Here is an 18,789-nt window from a genome sequence, read left to right as displayed (position 1 = left end):
AAAGGTTTGCGATTAATCGTACACTTGATTCTTACGATTGATTTTACAATGTAGTCGATGGAATCAATTGTAGAAAAATGTTCTACGATCATTGCTAAGCTTTGTGTTACGGACCACTGATTATAACCATTCTCATAATTGTGTGATTGCACTGGGGAAAAATAAAAATATGTCTGTCTGTAAATTATAAATAAGGTATTCCTAATATATGTAGATGAAAGATAACAAACTCTGTTTTTACCATCACCAGATGTATACTGACCCAAGTGATCCTAATGTAAGTAAACATTATCTCAGTCACAAAGTAAGATGATATAAAATGATATGCCGTAATTTTAAAATGTAAGCAGATAGGTTTATATTGCAATTAGACCCCTTTTGTTTTCGGATTTTTGACTTAAATAAAAATGTCTTGCTTTAACTATAGTCTGGTATAAGACTGAAGACTTAATATAAGATTCCCTGTCTATAAGGATGTCTATAATGATGAGTACGAAAATATAACAAAACTATCATTGTTAATGAAGCGAAGAATTATGGAAACTTTTTATATCAAAATGAATGGCTACATGTAGGCCTATGGTGAAGAAAATATTTTATACAACTTGCAGCAATAATATTCTATGAATTGTATCAAAATGAACATTATATTACAATAGTTATTGAAAAATTAGAGAAAATATTTGGAAAAATGTTACTATTAATACATTTTGGACTTAACCATGAATAGAAATGTTAAATGTGAAGAATATATTGCTGTTTTAAAGCAATAAACTGTTGTCACTAAAACATTACTTGGGGAACTCTACACAGACTTGGAAATGTTATTGAAATATTATGCTAGTCCTATATCTCTTCTTCTTAACTTTTCAGACTGCTATTGAGACATACACTTTCAAGTTCAGCTATTCCAAACATGGACCAGATGTTGATATCTACAGGTATGTAAAGTTTTAAGAATACTCGTTTCAATCCATAAAGGTTCAGAGCGTTCATAAGTTCTTGCCGTTGCTCCTCAAATTGACGACAATCATTAATTTTATATTCATTTTTGTACTTTAAACAATTGGATATTGTTAGATTGTGGGGACAAGAACAAGAGAGCAAGCCTCCAGGGCCCCGTCTTACAAAGAGGATCCAATTGATCCAATCAATGTAACTATGGAAATCCATTAGTGTCATAATTTTTTTCTACAAAAAATATGCACAATGTCCTTTGTATGCAAAGAGAAGCACAGTCAATTTTCAAGAAAACAATGGAATGCATGAATATACGTCATAGCTAAAAAATATTTTGAACAAACATGCAGAATAGATGTTGACGTTGCTGGCCGTCCATAGTTGCGATTGACCGGATCAATCGTAACTCTTTGTAAGACGGGGCCCAGCAGGAGTCCAGCTTCTCAGGACCATCAGAGTATTGACACAGTCCCTCTCTCTGTATGTGTTACGCAATGTATACAGTAATAATTATTTTGAGCGTTTTGGGACCTGCAATTATTATGGATAGGTATTCTGAATGCTATTGTGGAAAAAGTGGATATAAATTAATTGAGTAAAAAATGAATTGAATTGAAATAATCTAAATATTGATATAGGAATAAAGAGAAGATTACAGGGGCTCACACAGAGGCCCAGACCAAGAGAGCAACCCTTCAACTCCTCAGGACCATCTTAGTACTGACACAGTCCCTCAAGCTTCTCCCTGATGATGTCATGATGACTATGAAACTACTTTACTATGATGATGGTATGTTTGGACTCCGATCAATAAAAAAAATATATATTTAGGTCATAATGATTTTCCTGTGTATTATCAGAGGCTTCAGAGCGTATTGCAACATACGCTGGACCCCGAATAATTATACTTGCTTGCATAGTGCTTAATACTTATCAGAGGTCTCTAAAGTGCTCTACTGTAATCAGCATTCTAGTAATTAACCTGGCTTCAGCAGAGCAGGTGTTATGCACAGTTTTTCAAGGAATAAATTCCTGCAGCTTACCCATTTACCTCACCTGGGTTAAGTGCAGGATAATGTTTGCTAAAGAAAATTATTGCTCAGTCTGATGAATAATGATCATTGAAGATGATAACAATTGATATTTCATGCTTTTCCATCATGTGATGGCAGAAAAATTCCACTTGATAGTTGCCAATGTTGCACTCATCTTTGAATTGTGCAATATTTCTGACAATATTCCCTAACTTGTTGAATATTTCTTATATCGCATACTGAGCCATCCAATATAATATAACTATTCACTGGTGAATTTATCACCTCTGCAGTAACGCCTATGGACTATGAACCTCCCGGTTTTCAGGCATCTGAGAGCGATACCTTCAACTATGAAGATGAACCTATCAACCTCAGGGTTGGAGAGGTCACAACGGTAAGTACATATTTAATCTTGTTTACCTTATCTGCAAAATAATCATGATGCCAATCAAGCTGAAATAAAGGAAGATTTCATAATATTTTTGACACATCTGGGGGGCGTTTCATGAAAGGACTTGTCGGACGTTTTATCTGACAAGTCCCATTTTATCCGACAGTTACCATAGTAACAGTACCTCTCAGCCAATCAACATCAGAGAAAGATGTCAGATCTGACAACTTGTCGGATGAAAATGTTGATGAAACACTCCCCTGGGGCCTTTTCATAAAGCTGTTTGTAAATTACGCACAAAGTAACACATGGCTTAAAGCATGATATTACATATGAATGGTGACCCTTTCTTGTGCTAAATGATATTCAAACAGCTTTGTGAGATACCAACCTGGCCCCTCTCATACAAAGAGTTGCGATAAATTCAAATAAATCTCCATTTGAAGTTGATTGAGATTTGTGTAGTTAAAGGGGAATCCAACCCAAATAAAAACTTGTTTAAATAAGGAACAGAAAAATCAGACAAGTTGATAGGTGAAAGTTTGAACAATATTGGACAAACAACAAGAAAGTTATGAATTTTTAAAAGTTGTAAATATTGGTAATCACCAACGTTCTCGCCAACACGCGTCACCTTTGTCGGCCGCCGACAACCGTGAAAGTTTTGTGAGCCTTGGCCGACAACCGTGAATGTCCCCGACAACCCTGACCGACAACCGTGAAACACGCTAGATATTGTCATTACTAAGTTTTGAAATGAACGAGATTCATCATGAAAGTTTTGTTTTTAAGACATACTTGTCAGAAATTTGAGCCTCGCCACTGAGTCTGCTTCGGTTTCGAGCAGAGAACCCTCCTAAATTCCGTCTTCTCTCCATTCACTGGCTTTTCGCTCGATCAGTGCCCTTACTATTTAGCGTGCGTGCAACTCGCTCGAAAGGCCCACTGTCATGACTGTGCAGCATGCGCTGCATGCATATCGCCCAGAGCGGATATCTCTCCGTCTCTCCCCCTTTTCTTTTTTTTCTAACGAGACTCCGTGTTTGGCGGCAGTGGCCTCTCTCCTCTTCGCTCAAAAATTGTATTCGTGAGGGCAATTGCCGCCTTAATAAAATACATAAGAACAAGTGGGGATATGTCATCATCTGCCAAAAACAATGCTTGAGTCTTTATCTAGTTTTCAGATGGACACTATTATTAAACCAGTCGTTCTTGGTTAATATTAAATCCTCGAAAGTTGCAGTTAAAAAAACAACAAATACAAAATCAATAATAAGCCGTTTTATCACTCTGAGAAAAAAAAGATAAATTCCCGTTTTTGCCATATTCTGATTGAAATTCAATGGGGCATGCAGGGCAGGAGCATTGAGTGCCAGGATATTTGACTTGAAATGCGGAGGGGGCAATAGCCGTAAGACAATGTGATTTTCTGTAATGTATTTTGTGAATTATAGAGATATCAGAATAATACGACCCGCCCGAACCTCTCCTGTTTTTCCTACTTTTCTTACAATTCTTTCTCTTTCTCCCTCCTTCCCAATTTTCACTCGGAAAATCAGAAGGCAACCCCTACCCTTCTCTAAGGACATATTCCCGCGCATAATAGGGAATGTTGTTAGAATGCAATTTCTCGAAATTCGCTCGTTCGATGAAATACATTGCCTTGGTCGGTAATATAATCCTGAAGATGATTTCGATGAGAAATACCGCACTACCACAAAATAGAAATACAAAATAGAATCACATCATGAACATGTCAATAAATAGGGATAAATGGGTCCGTTGATGATAATAAGTATGAATAGGTACTGACCATCCATGCGCCACCGGCATCGTAACTAAGGGCAGACTCGCCATGAATGTGGATTTGCCACGATGTCCACGTGGGGAGAAATCGGACCACTTCTTCTTTCCTTGGTTGGTAACCACGTTCAATTGGTGATTAGTCTTTCTCTATAACGCACACTTGCAATTGCTTTAATTTTAATCTTCAATTCGGCTGCACTGTACTGTTAACCAATAACCTGTAACTGTAATATTGAATTTACTTGTATATCTAAATCAACATATCGCTAATGATTCGATTCAAAGATGAGAACCTGAGAAAACTTGTAATCGCGGATTTAGAGAAAATTCAAAGCAAAATAGAGTCTGAATATGCAGACTTGCAGACAAGCATCATGTTTGGCATGTTTTGTAAACAAAGGCGCGTGCCCTACTTAATTGAATGATCCGAATCATGATTACGCAGTGAAAATCCTTGGCTGTGGTCAAGCTCATGAGGCCCTTGGGAATAAGGGATTTATTGTCAGTCAGTGCCTTTTTAGGACACACAGAATGAACAGCGGTACTTGGAAAAGAGAGGTGTATTCGATCATGATTATGTCATATCATAGACCTATTTATGGTCATATTTAGTCGTTACTTTTTCTCAAATTGTGATTTGTATTCTTGTTAAAAGTTAGACCTAGATGTTTGACAAAAAATACGATTCAGTAAGTCTTTCCCATAAAATAAATGAGTATGCATCGTGTTTTGTGATTATGAAAGACCCATGACAGAGTGAGTATCAAGTTGATCTCATTTTAATCAAGTTCGGACCTTTCAGTGTCTCTCTTGCTCTCACTCTCTTTCAGTCTTTCTTCCTCAGTTTTAACATGAAAACCAAAGGTGTAGATTCTTGAATTTCCCATTTTCTTTTAATAACGAGTGATATCATTAAAATGCGATTTCGTAATACATATAATTATTCCATTTGTTATAAATTAACTGCGTCCAATCCAACTGTAAAGTTGAATCGAAAGACGCAAAATAATAGCTAATGAAAAAGATCTTGAAGCCTTCGCCTGTGCGCTAGCTGCGCCTTTTGATCGATCGAAGGATTATCACTAAGTCTTTGACGATAACGGCAGGGTTCTTGTGCGGTTTGCAAGGAAAGGGGCTACTACTAACTTAGTACTAGAGAGATAAATCTACATCTAATACGGACAAGGTTACAAACAAGGAATAACTTTTTAATTCTTCATTGATGCAGATTACGAGACATGGAACAGTAATAGGCCTACAATTTTAATAATTGACAAATATTCCACCAACGCAATCGAATAGACGGCCACATGGTCAGGATTCCACGGCAAGGCTCGGTAGACGTTGGGGCACGAACTCTCGCCACTCGCCGAGAATCTCGGCTCGTTTGTCAGTTCAACATTGCGCTGTGACCTGTGTGTAATTAGCTGATAGAATTCAATGCCGAAGCCGCCGAAAAAAATCATTTATCCGCCGCAGCAAAGTGGTTAATGTGATGCATTTAGCTGCAATATAAGCTCTTCGATACGGATAATGTCAAAAGCTAACCGCGCTTCGCGAGGGAGGGGGGCACATCCGCCCTCCCGCACCCACCCCCCTATGCGTGCTTCGCACGCATCGAGGCCGCTGCGCGGCACGTCGGAGCTTCGCTACGACAACCTTGAAACTGAACCTGGCGAGAACGTTGGTAATCACTATACCCAAGGAGACTTCAAATTGGCCGCATATGGGAAGTCATAGTGATGTAAGGCAAGAACTACTCTTCCATGTACTCCAATACATATTATGGCTAAAATGTCATTTTCCCTAAAAGTTTTATTTCAAATTATATTTTTCTTTCATGAGGACATAAAACAATATACGACCGGGGTTATATTTAGATTACTGCCCCAGGGGAATGGGTACTTAGGAGAATACCACAAATCCATGATAATAAAGTACATGGCCTATGGGAAAGTTGTCCTTGCCCCGTGTCTTAATTTACTTACTCAATTGCCAATTTGAAATCTACATAATATTAGTGATCTCAATTTTAAAGCAGCTATAACTTTCTTTTTGCTTGTCCGATTTCTTTCAAACTTTCACCATTCTGTTTATTTTTCTCCTTCCCAACACAACATTTTATGGCCAAGGCTGGATTCCCCTTTAAGAGATAGAAAGTTTATTAGATCTAATCAGTTTGAGTTTAATTTGAATCTGTAACAAAATGGGGCCCATTTGATACTTTTGTTACCCTTCGATGCTATTTTCCTATTGATCAGTTTTGGCAAAAGTACATGCAAGGTACAGTCTAGCTATAAAGACATCAGTTGGAATTCACATTGCCAGGTAACAAGTTTTGACAACCAGACCACAAACAATATGCCTCAATACATTATTTTTAAACTAAAAATCAATGAGTTTGGAATTTTTTGTACATCAAATTATTTTCTTGAACTAATGAACAATGCTTTCACATCTTACTTAGATAGCATACAGTTAAATTTTTTCATTTGTATTGGAAAATGATTTAGATTCTAAAGTCTAAATCATACAATTATTCAAATTGGTAACCCCAGGGCCAGGGAAGTGTTTTGCTCTGGGCTAATTAGATGCAAGAATTTCAGGAGCTTGTTACGACTAGTCAGTAAAATTCCTATTTGTTTAATTGATTGCTTCCCTCAATTTTTATCTTACTAATGTATTCATCTGTTCGATAATCAATCTGATGTACAAATATGATTTGAAAGATATGTTTTTGTTATTGCTTACATTTGAATGGAATGTCTGAGGATGATAGTTTCTATTTTCAAAAGTTTGTGTTAGGCAGAAACAACAATATGCTTTGAAATACTAAATTCATATTTATTTCTATTGCAAAGACTGATATCTTTACCAAGACAAATGATACATCACAGTCCTTATATGAAATACAAGACGTATAGTATGGCTAGTTAATTGAAATAATGTTAATTGACGAAAATGCTGTACTAATTGGGTATCCTTTTTCTATCCTTTTTATCCTTTCAGCCCTTCCACACGTAAGTTGAAATACTTGTACAATTTAGAAGAATAATAACAATGATGATAATAATGATAAAAATAATGACATTTGGTTCTTGTAAAGCACATATTATGTTGTCATTTAATATCTCTATGCGCTTCAAATGGACTTATTTGCATATTATACCTTGGCTGTAGCCCAGCAAGCATTTTACTGTGCACAAGCTCTAATATTTTGTCTAATAGCCACTTCTGTTTTATATTTTGATTGATTGATTGGCCGATATGGCCTTTTATTTGCATCCAAAATAAAAATTATACATTTAACATGATAAAACAATATTTAAAAATTATAAAGAGGCAAGGGATAATAAAGCAAAATACAATTTAAGAGATAACAATTACAACTAATGAAAGCACAACTTACATGTACCGGATGCAGGGGACCAGCAAGGGCTGAAGGCCTATCAAGGCTAGTCCCCTAAAAGTATACACCAATACAAAAAAAGGGCAAACAGGCAACTGAAAGTCTATTCAATGAACGATTGATTAATAAGAGATGATTTGTAATGTCTTTTAAAAAGAGACATTGACTGGCAAGATTTCTGTTCTGATTTCAAATTATTCCAAATTATAGGTCCTCTGTAATTAATAATTGAACAAGAAAAATCAAATCATATGTTAAAATGACGCTTGAATAGCCCTAGTGATGGTTGGAACAAGTTGCAAGTGGATCAAATTGATAGTAGACCAAGTTGGTTTAGCTTTGATGGTGTTAGACGATCTGAGATTTATACCATCTGAGACTCTGATAGAGGACCTAGTTTGGTTCCATGACATTTGCTCCGGCGACAATTTCTCCGATGGAAAAATGGCACGTTAAACCAAACATTAAACTTATCCTCCCAAACTAAATCCTTAATCCTTATCTTGACAATATACTGAACAAATAAGTCTATTGCAATTCTAATTCTAACCCTATGCCCTCTGAGTTATTAAGACCGAAACAAATGTCGCAGGAGCAATTATCGTGTCACCCCTAGTATTGCCAAACCTGTGCAGATGCCAAGTACTTTTCTTCCGTTTTTAAAAATAGGGTGAAACTTCGGATAACGACCGACAAGAAGCAGTTTGACATGAAGACATCAGGAGAAGAAGGAGCAGAGGAAGAAGAGATGGAAGAGAAGGAGATGGATAGCGAGCAAATGAAGGATCAAGAACAAACAGAGATGGATGAGAAAGAGAAGGTAAAATGGGCTAGATACTCGGGCAGGCATAGATTCAGCTGGATTCTCAACAGATTTAGAGCCTGACTATTGCGTAAAAATAATATGGCCCCTAACTTGGTATTGTGTTGAATCTGGTTAGATATGCCACTGTTACATTATGCAATAATTATTTACAATGAAATGTAACATTTTCTACATCAGATCCTCATTTTCCCCCTTCCAGTCAGACATATATAACAAATTGTACATTTTTTGTCATCTGACCCTGATGACCAAGTTTATATTAGATTAAATTGGTATAGCCTAATAAACTGGAAATTATAGATTAAATGGAAATATTGGCAGAATGGCAATAAGACAAATGATATTATTTTGAAGATGAACTAGTTCTAAGTAGAATGAGACCATGCAGGATGAAATCAAACAGAATGTAGATGAATTGGTTGAAGACCAAGTAGCTAGTTAGGCCTACTGAATTTATTTGTTTTAATATTCCATATCAGATCTGTGAAGAGGAATCTGAATTGAAAGAAGGTCCCAAGACTGCTGAGGATGTACCGGACAGCAGCCCTAATGTACCAGGTAAAATAAGAATGCAATTATAACGATCGATCGATCGATCTATCTATCTAGCCTATCTGTCTTTCGTTCTCTGTGTATGTCTATCTGTCTTTTGTTCTGTGTGTCTGTCTATCTGTCTGTTTGCCTTTCTTTCTTTCTTTCTGTCTTTCTTTCTTTCTGTGTGTCTGTCCATCTGTCTATCTATCTGTCTGTCCGTCTGCCTATGTATGTATGTATCTGTGTATCCATTACTATATTCATCTTTTTATTGTTATTATTTCTGTCTATCTATCCTTCAATCCATTGATGTTAGCTATGTATATGATATCTTTGGTGTTTGTATTGTACTTTATTATGCATTATTTCATTATCACAGGATCTGTAGATGAGGCTTCACAGAGCAGTAAGACTGGTGAGGAAGAAGGCGATGTAGAGGGAGATGTTGAGGAAGAAGCCATTCCCCAATGTCCATGTGGATGCAATGAGGTAAAGAAATGATCAGTCTCCTTTTAAGTTTGGGGGAAATCCCCTGAAAGTGTCACTGTTGTATTAATATGTATGTTATATCATAAACTTGGTATGGTGGTATGTTGTAGGTGATAAGGAGTCAAAACATTTGTCACTGGATATATTTTAAGATTTTAGAGGAACATTTATTTACAGGAACAGCAATTTGTATCTCAAAATTATAAATTTTGAGCTTCTGGATTACTTCCTTGTACTCCTGAAGGTTAGCAGCTCTGTAATCTTTATTCTCAACCTCACTGTAGCCCGGCCGCTATTCTGGCGTACAAGTGTGTGAAGGAATGAATATTCCTGCCAGGTACCCTTTGCTATACCTGTGGCCTTTTTTCAAATAGACTTACAATTCATGGTAACTTTGCCATTATGGTAACTACCATGGAAACCTTAATTTTGATAGGTAACTGAACCCTGCAAGGCAGTTACCATAATCGATAGCCTGTATGAGATGGGCACCAGGGTTGAGTGCAGGTTTAATTTAGGCCATGGTGTAACTCTTTGCTATAATTATGGGTGCCGAAAATTTCAAAATTTTGTAAATGTTTGTTTTTTATGTTCACTGTTCTCTTTCATTATGCTATAATGCCAGAGGAAACTAATTCAGTTATTCCCAAACAGTCATAATGATGTGAGTGGTAGATGAGCTGATATATCGAACCTGTTCTGTTAAAGATTTATGTCACAATTGCCTGTCCATTTTTAAATCACAACTTTAGTCTGGAGTTTGAATTAAACCCGAGTCAAGGATACAGGCCATGAGAATTACGTCATATTTCAGATGCAATGAAAATGTTTATAAATGGTGACCTATTTTTTTACAGGATGATGGTCTGATGATTCAGTGTGAGAAGTGTCACTACTGGCAGCATGCAGTCTGTTTCATGATACTACACGAAGATGACGTCCCAGAGAAACACTACTGCAACCAATGTGGCAGGGTAAGATTTTGAATCTACTGAGTAGCTATGAAAAGAATGTTTCATTAGCTAGAAAAGCTTGGTTGATCTATATTGTAATGTATGTTGAGAGGGATGTTGAATGCCTAATGAGAAGTGTCATTACTTGCAGCATGCAGTCTGTTTCATGATACTACATGAAGATGACGTCCCAGAGAAACACTACTGTAACCAATGTGGCAGGGTAAGATTTTGGATCTACTGAGTAGCTGTGAAAAGAATGTTTCATTAGCTAGAAAAGCTTGGTTGATCTATATTGTAATGTATGTTGAGAGGTAGGATAATGATCTAATGGAAAGCATGCAGTTGTTTCATGATCCTACACGAAGATGATGTCCCAGAGAAACACTACTGTAAACAATGTGGCAGGGTAAGATTTTGAATCTACTGAGTAGCTGTGAAAAGAATGTTTCATTAGCTAGAAAAGCTTTGTTGATTTATATTGTAATGTATGTTGAGAGGGATATTGAATGCCTAATAATGAGAAGTGTCATTACTGGCAGCATGCAGTTTGTTTTATTATCCTACACAAGGATGACGTACCTGAGAAACAACTGTAACCAATGTGGCAAGGTTAGATTCTGAATATACTGAGTAGCTATTACAAGAAGGCTAGAGTAGATATGCTAATCAATATTGTAATGTCTTTGGAGACGTAAGATTGTGGTCTAATGAGAAGTGTGATCACTATTTTCTGTTTATTATTGACATCTTTTTTTTTTTGTCTGTTTTTTTTTTTTTCCCTCTGTGTGTTTTTTCTCTCTTTTCAATTTGATATGCTAATAATGATGATGTTTGAAGATTTGCACAATACAAGAACTGGTTTACGGTACACCATGTGTAAAGTCCAGGAAGGACCGATAAAGTGGATACAAATGGAGGTGAAATGGAACAGCGAGAAAGTGGAGTTGGGAATTAGATTATTCTTTACAAATGAGTGTATAGTCCTGAGTAGTAGGCAGGGTGAGTTTCTTGAGTAGATAAGAGAGGCTTGCTGGAGTAGTAGCAAGAGCAGCAGAGTAGACTCGACGTTTCGGGCAGATTGACTGTCCGTCTGTCTTCAGTAGATAATGATACTGATGATAATATAGGGTTTGTATATTGTGCACATATCCACCATACTGCAATGCAAAAACTCTCTATTCTGTTTTCAGATTGGAGATCCCAGCTGTGAACCAACGGACCCTTACCTCAGCAAAATAGACCCTGCCGAGGTCAGGGCCGCCTGCCTCTGGCGGCGCACACTGGAATCAGGTAAAGACATGGACAGGGTGACAGCACCAACCTTGGCCAAACGGCTGGGGGTGGAGATCGGGGTAGCCCAGACCCTTCTCAACAGGCTGGAGAAGGAAGGATACTGCAAGGTGGATGCTAAGAACAAGAGGTGAGTTGAAGAAATATTGCCAATTTAAGGATTTAATTTTCATTTTTCATTCTGAGAATGAAAATTTGGTAGCACACACCAATAAAAAGGTCTCTTCCCTCTGCAATTTTAGTTTATGCATTGTATCCAATTGATCAAAAAGTTTGCTTTCTCCTGCCTGCCATGTCTGAAGAAATGGCATTGTATAATTACAAGGGCATTGCATAAATAAAATGTATTGTTTATATAGCATTGATAGTCCTAGCTATCTATTGCAGATATGAACCTAGTGCAAATATTAAAGAGACTCATGATATTTCCATTTTCTGTTCAAACCTAGAACATTGACATTTGTGGGTTTTTTTTGTCTATTCACACAATCTTTACTGTTAAACAAAAACAAAATATCAATTTTCTTTGAAAATGTGCCCCCTCCCCGACCGTGCCTGATAACCCTAAAATTGTTGAATGAATCAACCCTCTGGACTATTTTGTGTGATTTGTTCGCAACACAAAAAGCTCTTGCCATGGTGCTTCACAATTTGTTTTCTTACCTGCATAGCAAAGCGAGACTATAGGAGCCGCTTATTTCATTATCAAATGAATCTTTTTTTTTACTCACTTTTTGAAAAAATATTCATCTTAGCCATTTTCAAAGTGGGCTCTGCTTCTATATTGTGTAATGCTGGCGAGGTAGCCAGAGCTGTTTCACTTGTTTTAAGTCTGGCATCTTTTGAGAGCAAATTTGCGATGTCTGAATATTTGTTCATCTCTCTGTCTAAATTGTAATCATAATTCACAAGGCTGGTGAAGATCGTGGACCAGGAAAGAATCTTGAAGCACGGCTTCCAGAAATACCTGAGTAAACAATCCCCAAGAGAAGAACAACTGGAAGATATGGAGGCTGAGCTAGTGGAAGAGAAGGAAGTAATGGAGAATAAGAAGAACAAGACAAGTCTCCAGCGCAAGAAAGGTGTCAAAAGATCTGAGGTACGTATATCAGGCAAAAATTTAATTTCATATTTTCGGTGGCTACTTTTCACAACTTACTGCCTGTAAATATGCAACATTGGATAAGCTTCTACATTACTATGAATGAGAATTTTCCAGGGCTTTTTTTTATGATTCGGGGGAGAAGTCACTACGAGCCCCCATGTAATCTTTTATCCCCTGATGTATAAATTCAGGATTCTGTAACATATAATATACAATCAGATGTTCAGTTAGTGTAACTGTAAGTCGATGGTGAACTTTGTATAACTTACAATGGACTGTAAATGTTATGCAAATCTTTATGTTACCCCCCCTTAAAATTTAGAAACTGTGATGACACTGAAAATGTTATGAAAATAAGATGTGAAACTGGAAAGTTATGACATTATAGGTCTGCTTATTTTCACAAAACAGTTACTGTATATGCTCAACATGAGTGATATGCAAATGGGAGAGTTCATATCACTCACTCATATCTTATATGATCAAATAAAAAAGAATAGTGAGGGGGAGACATTAGTTCCCTCAAACATTTGTAGTCTGTGCTGTGCATATAACTGTTTTGTGAAATTTAGCAAAGCAGGAGGAAGAAGAGGGATAAGAGTTGGCGGAAGGGGAGAAAAGGGGGGGGGGGAGGAATGAGTGAATGGTATTTAAAAGGAGTAGAATACATTCTAGAAATGAAATAAAACTGCAAGAGCTAGTTATTGCCTATGGGGAAAATGCAAGTATAGATGGGTGATTTCATCCTAAATGTTTCATTCGGTTCAGGTGGAGAGGTTAACCGACCAGGCTGCAGATCTTACTGTATCAGGAACTAGGACCCGGTCTAAACACTCGTCAGGACCAGGAACTCTCATGCAGGTTGAGGTATGGTTGAGGATGCTATGGTTATAATATTAGTGTTGATGATGATGATGATGATCGTGGTGGTGGTGGTGATGATGATGATGGTGGTGGTGGTGATGATGATGATGATGATGATGATGATTGTGATGATGATGATGATGATGATGATGATGATGATTGTGATGATGATGATGATGATGATGATGATTGTGATGATGGTGATTGTGATGATGGTGATGATGGTGAAGATGATGATGATGGTGAGGATGATGATGAGGATGATGATGATTGTGATGATGATGATGATGATGATGATGATGATGGTGATGATGGTGATGATGGTGATGATGGTGATGATGGTGATGATGATGATGATGATGATTGTGATGATGATAATGATGATGGTGATGATGATGATGATGGTGATGATGGTGATGATGGTGATGATGGTGATGATGATGATGATGATGATGGTGATGATGGTGATGATGGTGATGATGATGATGAATGATGCACTTTGATGATGTTTATTTTGACGTTGCTGATGCTGATTACACTTTTTCTAAATGAACAAATTCTTGTTATCATACATATTTTCATTGATCTCTGATGTCCATGTACATTTTAACATCACTCCTTCATTTGATTGTTCCGTACAAAAACGAACATTACATCATCATTAGTACTTCCTCTCATCTTTCCTATTCTTCTCTACTAGGAATTATCAAAGCAAACAAGGTCTAAAAAGAGGAGTGCCGCTTCCCTAGATGGGGTAAGTAAATTGACCATAATTTCCTTTGTATTATAAGAGAATTTACCCGAGTGTTTTTCACAAAGCACCAATTCACAATTAATACACTATAGCTCAAGTCCCCTGAATGATCTTGACCACTACAGTGATGTATCATATACCCCAAGCAAATGGAAATTTTAAGTATGAAACTTAGTCAGAAACATCTGCAGGAGTATAATGGCTCTATTTTAGGCAGGGTGCTACATAACTTTTTAGAAGCGCTTGCCCGGTTGGGCAAGTAAATTTTTAAATAGTTGGAATATACTTGCCAAAAAATCTATTTCACTTGCCCGAAAAAATCCTTGAAAAAAAAAGTTTTACCTCTTCAAAAGAAAGTTTTGCGGTTTTATAAACCATTGACCCTTTTCTCTTTTTTGACATGAACTGATCTACCTTGTTATTGCATTTCTTTTTCCAAATTGATTTTATCTTGCCTGCCATGACCAAAATTAGGGTCAATATCATATCATATATTATCGAACCTAATTTTGGTCATTTTACTGTGAGAATTTTGCTTTCTACTCTGTGAATTTTGCTTGCCCAATTCGGGCAAGTAGTTTTGGTCTTTACTTCAAAAGACTTGCCCGACTCTAACTTTTACTTGCTCCGGCGGGCAATCGGGCAAGTGCTTATGTAGCACCCTGTTTTAGGGTTTCTAAATGAATTGGTACTGAGACACTTTGTAAGAAGATAATATTTATGATTTCTAGGGTAGTTCTTTCATTTTCTTTAATTCTACTTGTATACATGAGGGGTGTGGAATATCCAATATTTAAAAAAAAATGTGACAAGTATACTGTATATTTTTTAATGTGAATTTCTGAAAATGCTTGACATTCCCAGACCTGCCAACCAGTACGTTTTAGCCGTATTTAGTATGTTTTTGCAACCAAATTACGGCAGTACGTTTTTTCTTTAAAAAATACGTTTTTATTTTTACAAAATCGTAATTTATTGAGAAAAATCATCTCTATTTGTCTCTATTTCATAAAACGTACACAAATATGGTTATTAGATCAATGTAATTTCAGGTAACTTGTTTTTTTTTCAATCATTTTGTAAAAACCAGGGTGAGATATACACAAGTTTCAATGGTTTTTTTTTTCATCTGCAAGAGCAGTGCACATTTTAGCTTGCATGCAGCTTGAGCGCCGTGATGGGCGAGTGCGCCAAACATTTTATTATGAAATACACTTTTTGTGGGAAAAATACTAAATATTTATCTCACATGGTAAAAATACTGATTTTTGTGTCAAAATACTGATTTTGAGGGATAAGAATACTGAAAATGCAAAATACAACTTGGCAGCTCTGCATTCCTTAACATATTGGACATTTTAATGTTACATCACTTCTGCTCTATTGAATTGTGCAATGCTTGCACAACCATCCGTAATGTTTCATTAATTTTTATGATGTGATAGAAACATGTCAACCCTTCAAACAGCTTCTGGTATTAACATGCATCTGTATCAACTAGTTATGAAGGTAATAATCTGATTTATGCATCCTAACACATTCTCTTTCTGATGCTAATAATTATTTACAAAAGCATAATTTGGCAGGCTTGGTTTTATGTGTACCTGTACAGAGAGTTTGTGATGATAATAATCTGAATATATGCACTAGCTAACCCATTCTATTTCTGATGCTAATAATAATTTACAGAAACATAACTTTGAGTTGGCCGGCAGTCAGGAACCGGATGGCGGCCGGGAGCGTAAGAGGCGCAAGTCTAGCATTGTCAATAATCCGGTCCTTGCCTAGATCATAACCAGAAACATCTTTCATTCCACTTCAACATTGCTCAGGACAGGTCATTAGAACCAGAAGACATAGAATGTAATGTATGTGGTTTTATAATTACAGAAATCCCAGCTATTCTTTGTTTGGAGGACCAAAATCAGTTAAAATATTGATAAACCTGACAAGTTTTGTAAGATCCAAGATCTCTTGTAAATTCTATCTTGCATAGATGTATAGACTGATGTGTGTTTATGTATGTATAGACTGATGTATGTTTATTCTATCTACAAGCCATTCTGAAATGAAGATACACCAAAGAATTTCTGAAATAAAGATGCACTGTCAAACCCCCCCCCCCAAAAAAAAAAAAGGTTGAAACTTACTTTTTTAAGAAAATAAAGAGTAGAGGTTCTTGTGGATGCACACTTTCTAGTTAGTTGTTTCTAGTATAAAAGTTACCATTACGGTAACTTGCCATGCAATGGTAACTTGCATGGAATCCTTGATTCTGATTGGCTGTTGATCAGCATTACTATGGTAGTTACCATTGGATGGCAAAGTTACCATGATAGTATACAAATAGCGAATAGGCATGAGTGCGATGGTGCGAGATTTCGCATGAGGTGAAAGAAAGATGCTCTATTCAACGAGGCGTGAGCACGAATAAGAATATTCGCTATTTGTGTTGTACAACGCCTGGGAATTTAGCGAAAATATGAAAAAACAAAGAGTTTATCCCTATAGTAATCTATGAAAAGGGAGCAAAAATACCGAAAGCAGAAAGCAAAATCCCACAAGCGCACATGACCTTGGGCAGCCTTGCGCATTTAGCCAGCTGGCTTATACGCGTATTGTTCATTTTTACCGAGCGCAATGAATTAAATCGTATTGTGACGTCACCTCCTAAAGCCGTGCAACGGTACATTTTGGATTGTACGTCTTTGAGTGCAACGGTACCAATGTTTGACATTCAGCCTCCCATTTGCACGCGTACAACAAACTAAGTAGGCGTTGTACAATAGTTACCATTGGATGGTAAAGTTACCATGATAGTAACTTTTATGCAACTTGGCCCAGTGCTGTCATGATGAAACACATCAAATTTACAACCTAAAAAAAAAAGTTTTAAAAAATCTTCATGAGTCTTTGAAAACAATAGCAGCAGTAAAAATACAGTATCTGTTGCTTTTTTTTCTCACAATTATGTGGCAATAAGTTACATGTGTCTGTTGCAATGTCCTGTGCAAATTGTGCACGCCGTATTAAGAATATATCTGTTAAAGCTTTATCATTGAAATAGATTTTGTTTTTATTTTTATTTATGTCAAACCAAAGAAATGTTCCTCCAAAGAATGAATGCCTAATAATTTTTTAGGCAGTGGATTTCATCGTTGAAATTGTTAATTAAAGGGTAAGTTTCCTTTAAAAGCAGTGATATAAGAGAAGTGTATTAATGAAGGTGTTGCAAATATCCAATAAAGAACAACAAAGTTATGATTTTGTTTGGATTTTCGTAAACCGTCTTTGATATAGTCCCCCAGTTTCTAATTTTTTTTTACCCATGTGGATGTCATGATCGACTTCCTCTTAAATTTAATCTTTGTTATTAACAAAGCATCAGTATTCAACCTTGGAAAAAAGTGTATATTGTTTCTCTTATTCAAATTATGTTTAGTATATTTTTATGATTCTATGTGTCATATTAATGCTTAAAAGTGTCATTATGTAGATGCCCATTAAAAATGGCATATTTTTTTTTATTTGTCATTTCTTTATAGTTCATTTATTATGAAACTGATCTGAATAGCATTAGTTCTCACACCGATAAACAACAGTTGAAAATGTGTTGAAGAGTTTTATACAAATGTTTTTACTTTTCTTGTATATTGACGTTTCTTTAACTCTGTATCTAATTTTGTATAGATCATTACCGTGACATTCTGTGCCTGAAATTTTAATTTTTGTTTGTACTTACTATGCAAGCCATCCTCTTTCTATTTTCTCTGCACCAAAGTATTTTATGTGTATAAAGAAGTGCACTAAAATCACATTTCACTTTGTATAAAGAAGTATTACTGAAATCCATTGAAATGGATACAAAGATGTTGATGTAAATATGTTGGAATTAATAATTTTTATGATGGTCTAGCTAGTGAAATACAGTGGGATGGATCTACTGTATCTGTCCAGGGCCCCATGATTTATATGATTGATTGCATTGATAATTGTGTATGATCAATTGTAAAATCAGCCCCCACAATTAATTACTAAGTTTAATGTTAAAGGGGCACCCAGGGTGCAAAATTAATACTTTCTTCTTTTAAAAAGTTGTGAAAAGATATGAAAATTACCATTTGGTTGAAAATTGACAGGGATGTAGGCATGGCATGTATGTAGAAGAAGAGGTGCTAGGCTTGATACAACCAGTCTTTTCACTCGGTATACTAGAAAGCAAAGTTGGGGGGTCTTGTTAACCTTGTGATTCTGGCATATCTAAGACAATAATACTCTTCTAAATGAATGTTTTCATGCCACTGTATTTTGTGAAGTTAGCCGATATAAAGCAATAATTGTATGTAAATAAAGATAATTTATTGTAAT

The 18,789-nt window shown here is 36.2% G+C and overlaps 1 protein-coding gene across 1 annotated transcript; it reads left to right on the top strand.

The window, feature by feature from the left end:
- Nucleotides 1-250: 250 nt before the first annotated feature.
- On the top strand, nt 251-17,300 carry LOC129268539 (uncharacterized). The gene is made up of 14 exons (XM_054906083.2): nt 251-277; nt 874-941; nt 1,599-1,750; nt 2,288-2,391; nt 7,204-7,214; nt 8,273-8,423; nt 8,909-8,987; nt 9,343-9,452; nt 10,310-10,426; nt 11,599-11,828; nt 12,611-12,797; nt 13,572-13,670; nt 14,368-14,421; nt 16,111-17,300. Exons 1-14 carry the CDS (start codon nt 251-253, stop codon nt 16,207-16,209), a joined length of 1,488 nt encoding a protein of 495 aa, XP_054762058.2. The 3' UTR covers nt 16,210-17,300.
- The last annotated feature ends 1,489 nt before the right edge of the window (nt 17,301-18,789 follow it).

Source organism: Lytechinus pictus, chromosome 9 (genome assembly GCF_037042905.1).
Source record: "Lytechinus pictus isolate F3 Inbred chromosome 9, Lp3.0, whole genome shotgun sequence".
Lineage (NCBI taxonomy): Eukaryota > Metazoa > Echinodermata > Echinoidea > Temnopleuroida > Toxopneustidae > Lytechinus > Lytechinus pictus.
The sequence above is the reverse complement of the archived record's forward strand: the minus strand, read 5'-3'. Positions and strand labels throughout refer to the sequence as shown.